At 41.6% G+C, this 4,457-nt stretch overlaps 2 protein-coding genes across 2 annotated transcripts in view; one reads left to right on the forward strand and one right to left on the reverse strand.

Moving 5' to 3' along the window:
* SLC2A7 (solute carrier family 2 (facilitated glucose transporter), member 7) overlaps positions 1-4,457 on the forward strand; it is a 54,886-nt gene that overhangs the window by 38,691 nt on the left and 11,738 nt on the right. The gene's annotated exons all lie outside the window — the stretch shown is intronic.
* On the reverse strand, positions 1,247-1,884 carry LOC102813760 (transmembrane protein C5orf28-like). The gene has a single exon (XM_006873113.1). The coding sequence runs from the start codon at positions 1,850-1,852 to the stop codon at positions 1,247-1,249; it is 606 nt and encodes a 201-aa protein (XP_006873175.1). The 5' UTR covers positions 1,853-1,884.

A 4,457-nucleotide genomic window follows, 5' to 3' on the forward strand; every position in this document is an offset into this window, starting at 1 on the left:
AAAAAAATGATTGAAATGACGCAATATTTCAGAATAATGTGTAAACAAATCAATAGCAGCTATAAGTTTTAATGTGGTGCTACATGATCAGCCCTAGACTGACTGCTAACCACAAAGATGGTAGTTTATACCCACCAGCCACTCCTTGGAAACCCTATACAGGGTCGCTATGAGTCAGAACTGACTTGACAACACTTAACAATAAGTTTTAATGGCACATTCAAGTTTGTATGTGAAATCACATTTCTTACAAGTACTATTTTCTTTATAAATTCAAATTCTATGGTTATGATTCATAAAATCATAGGTTTCGATTTATTAACAAATATTTTTTTAACCAGTTATATTTTTCAAAATAGATAAAACACCAGTACATGAGATTCTAGGGACTCCTGGTGTGGCATTGTAGGATCAGCAATAGACTGTGAATCACGGGGTCAACAGTTCAAACCCACCAGCTGCACCTCAGAAACTCTATAAAGGGTCACTATGAGTAGGAAGTGACTCGACAACACTTAACAACAACAAACATGAGATCCTTAGGCGGCGATACTAAAAATGAATACAGCAGTAAGATATTAATACAGCCAGCATATGACAACTAGTTATTTTCTAAATTGATGATTGAACAAGTGACCTAAATGTACTGTCTTTTATACATGTTTCTCACAAGGCTCTGAAGCAGATTCTGTCAACAATGAGAAGTTACTACAGTACTTTGCAAAATAAATTTCATTCATGATCAACATATATGAAATAGGTAAATGTTAGGCATTCACTATACATCTTATTCATGATCTCATTTATTTTGGTCATTTCATTGTTTCATTATCTTAGGAAAATATGGCCCCAACTATAAAACTAGCTTTTTACTCTAAAATATGAGCTGTTTTTCGTTAGAAAATGGACTAACCTAAAAGTAGACTTCCAGATGGCTTAACTAAGATGCTAATCTAACAGAGCTACTAATAAAGCAGGATAAACTGAAGAAGCTATAAAAATAGAACAAGAAATAAATAATAAGTCTAATGTTGTACTATGGTGTTACAGGAAAGACGATCAGAATTACAACACAGATAGAATTTTTTTTTTTCCAAGTTGTAGATGCCTCTTGAAGCAAAAGGATTCAGGAGCTATAACTAAATGATATAAATGCCTATATGTGTTTCTAAAAATTCACTTTAATGTTAGCAACTCAGTTATCATTGTCTAACCTATTTGTTTCTCCAAACTGCCATACGGTATCTCAGACAATATGGATTCCATTTTTTGAAGACATGATTTGTCTGGTTCCTGTTAAATACATAACAAATGAACAGATGTGGGGTAAAGGAGAAGGTTTTCCAAATGGGCATATCCACAAGCCATGACGGACTCCATCTCGAATGTGGTGTGAAGTCCATGATATAAATAGCATCCAGGGCAGAAAGCACCAAGAGTCTTTGAGCTTGATAAGGTACATAGTGAACTTCAGGGTCAGAACCACAATGGGTATCAAAGCAGAGCGGTGAAGGAAAAGTCTTCGTGGCAGAGTCAAAGCAGCCTTTAAAGATAAGGATCCCGCTAGAAAAAAGTGATCAATATCAATAACAGAGGCTAGAAATCCAGCTAAAATGATTTCTCCCACATTAGTCTTCTTGACTCCGGTGACTGTTGCCCATGACCACATGCCAATCACAAAATGTACTGCATTATCTGAGAGGGCACGGAGCCAATCATTTTGCTGAACTGTGGAAAACTGAAGAAGTCTGTCAGCTACTAGGCAAAATATCTCTAGACCAAGGCTGGAAATAAGCGATTCAGTGCTACTTGACTGGAGTAAAGCATGCGTCTTCTCAGTCTCTGATGCCATCACAAGCAGTATCAGTGTGTACTAAAGGCCATCAGGAAACAAACAGCCTATTTTTGTTTGCATCTCCAGTCACCCCAGAACCCGGACCTTCCAGACTTCAGGCGCCGGCAGCCCACATCAGACACAGAAACCCACAGGCCATTCCAGTGCCCTCCTGCCTCTGTAGCTCAGCTCATTGCACAAGACCTTTTTAAAGTGTTGAAGAACAAAGATGTCAGCTTGAGGACTAAGGTGCACCTGACCCAAGCCATGGTATTTTCAATAACCTCAGATGTATGTGAAAGCTGGACAATGAATAAGGAAGACCATAGACGAATTGATGCTTTTGAGTTACGGTGCTGGAGGAGAATATTGAAAGTGCCACAGGTTGCCAAAAGAACCTATAGATCCGTTTTGGAAGAAGTACAGCCAGAGTGCTCCTTGGAGGCCAGGATGGCCAAACTTCACCTCTCATACTTCAGACATATTGTCAGGAGGGACCAGTCCCTGGAGAAGGACATCATGTTCAGTGAGGTGGAGGGACAGAGAAAAAGAGGAAGACCCCCAATAAGATGGACTGGCCAAGTGGCAGCATCAATGGACTCAAGCTTGGCAACAGTAATGAGGTTGGCCCAGGATTGGGCAGTGTTTTGTTCTGCTGTGCATAAGGTCACTATGGGTTGGTACCGACTTGATGGCACCTAACAACAACAACAACATAGTTCCTATCATCCAGGCCATTCATCCTTATTGTGTGTTTCCAGCTTTCACATTCCAGTCACCAGTAATTGTCAATAATGCATCTTGATTTCATGTTTGAGCTATTTCGGGCTCCAGAAGTTGGTACTAATCTTCAATTGCCTCATCTTTGGCATTAGTGGATGATGTATAAATTTGAACAATAGTTGTTTTAACTAGTCTTCTTCCTTGTTAGCATATAGATATTATCGTCTTACTGACAGCATTGTATTTCAGGATAGATCTTGAAATGATCTTTTCAACAACATCATTTCACTTTAATTTGCCATTCCCAGCATAGTTGACTATATGCTAATTGTTGTTAATGCCGTGAAGTCAGCTTCCACTCATAGCAACCCTGTATATGGTTTTCAAGGAGATGCTGGTGGGTTTGAACTGTCAACTTTGTGGTTAGCATTCCAGTTATCCTACAGCATAACCTAGGACTTCAGACCATATGATTATCTGATTCAAAATGACCAATACTAGTGCACTTCAGCTTACTAATGCCTAGGATATTTATCTTTATGTGTTCCATTTCATTTTTGACGTTAAGTTTTCCTAGATTCATACCTGTAAAGCTTGCAGCCAAGGAAACCCAATAAGCGCGTTCTACTTGGTCTCATGGTGTTGCTCTCAGTCAAAAATCAACTTGATAGCACCTCAATACAATGGGTATCCACAATAATAAACACATACTTTTAAGTTATAATTTTCTCAAACTATGTAGTTGGAAGTCCATATAATTTAAGGCAGGTACAAGGAACCCTTCAATTGAGGTCTGTCCCATGTGTCAACAAGGTGGTCCCAGGTCACTCTAATATCCAGCAATTCCATTTCTTTTCCTATTGAACTAAAAGTGATCATGATGTGAAACATTTATACGGCAGTGATGGCATGCCAGGCGCTATTCTAAGTACTTCACCAGTATCAACTCATGCAATCCTCATGACAGCCCAGTGAGGAAAGAGCCATTATCCTCAACTTCCATGTACAGACAAGGAACCTGTGTCACAGAGAGGTTAGTCAATTCTCCCGTGGCCACACAGAGAGTAAGGGGTAGACCAGAAGGGGGTCATGTGACCTGGCCATGGGTAGATGACATGCCATACTTCTATGGTGTCTAACACTTGTCCTGCCATCCCCTCCAGCTCACTCAGACACCTGGCCTAGACTGTTGTTCCGGTTTTTATCAGTCACTCCTTCTTAGGAGGATCCACGTCTACCAGTTCTCCTGCTCTGTGGTTCCCACAAGGGTCTCTCCAGAGAGTGGCACAGTCAGTCCAGATCCAAACTCTGTCACCTCCTGAGTGTGTGGTTAAGCCACCACTGGTCCCAGAAAGGCTGAGTCTTCTCCTACTCCCTGTCTGGTGCCCTCCGGGCAGTGCCTCCATATTCACGTAGGGTGGAAACAATGACATGTTCAGAGAGGTGCCAGGAAGAAACGTGAGTGAGTGGGTGCAAAGGGCAGATATCAGACCTGCACAACACAGCAGCAGTCTTGCTGTTCCCTTACTCTCCCTTGAGATGAGGTGGGTGAGAGTGCCTACACGTCCCTCACTGCTGTCTTCCTTCCCCTCTTGTCCCCAGAGCCCTTGAAGTCTATGTTCATGGTAACATTGTTATTGTTGTTAAGTGCCATTGAGTGGGTTCCCACTCATGTTGTTGTTGTTAGGTCCAGACTCATAGCGACCTGGTGCACAGCAAAACAAAACACTGCTCGGTCCTGGGCCATCCTCACTATTGTTACCACGCTTGAGCCCATTGATGCTGCCACTTGGCCAATCCATCTGGCTGGGGATCTTCCTCTTTTTCTCTGACCCTCCACCTTACCAAACATGATATCCTTCTCCAGCAACTGGTCCCTCCTGACAATATGTCCGAAGTA

This window comes from Chrysochloris asiatica, unplaced genomic scaffold, assembly GCF_000296735.1.
Source record: "Chrysochloris asiatica unplaced genomic scaffold, ChrAsi1.0 scaffold00223, whole genome shotgun sequence".
Taxonomy (NCBI): Eukaryota; Metazoa; Chordata; class Mammalia; order Afrosoricida; family Chrysochloridae; genus Chrysochloris; species Chrysochloris asiatica.

What these genes read in the sequence shown, in the direction of transcription:
- LOC102813760 (XM_006873113.1), bottom strand. Translation starts at nt 1,852, where the DNA reads ATGGCATCAGAGACTGAGAAGACGCATGCTTTACTCCAGTCAAGTAGC.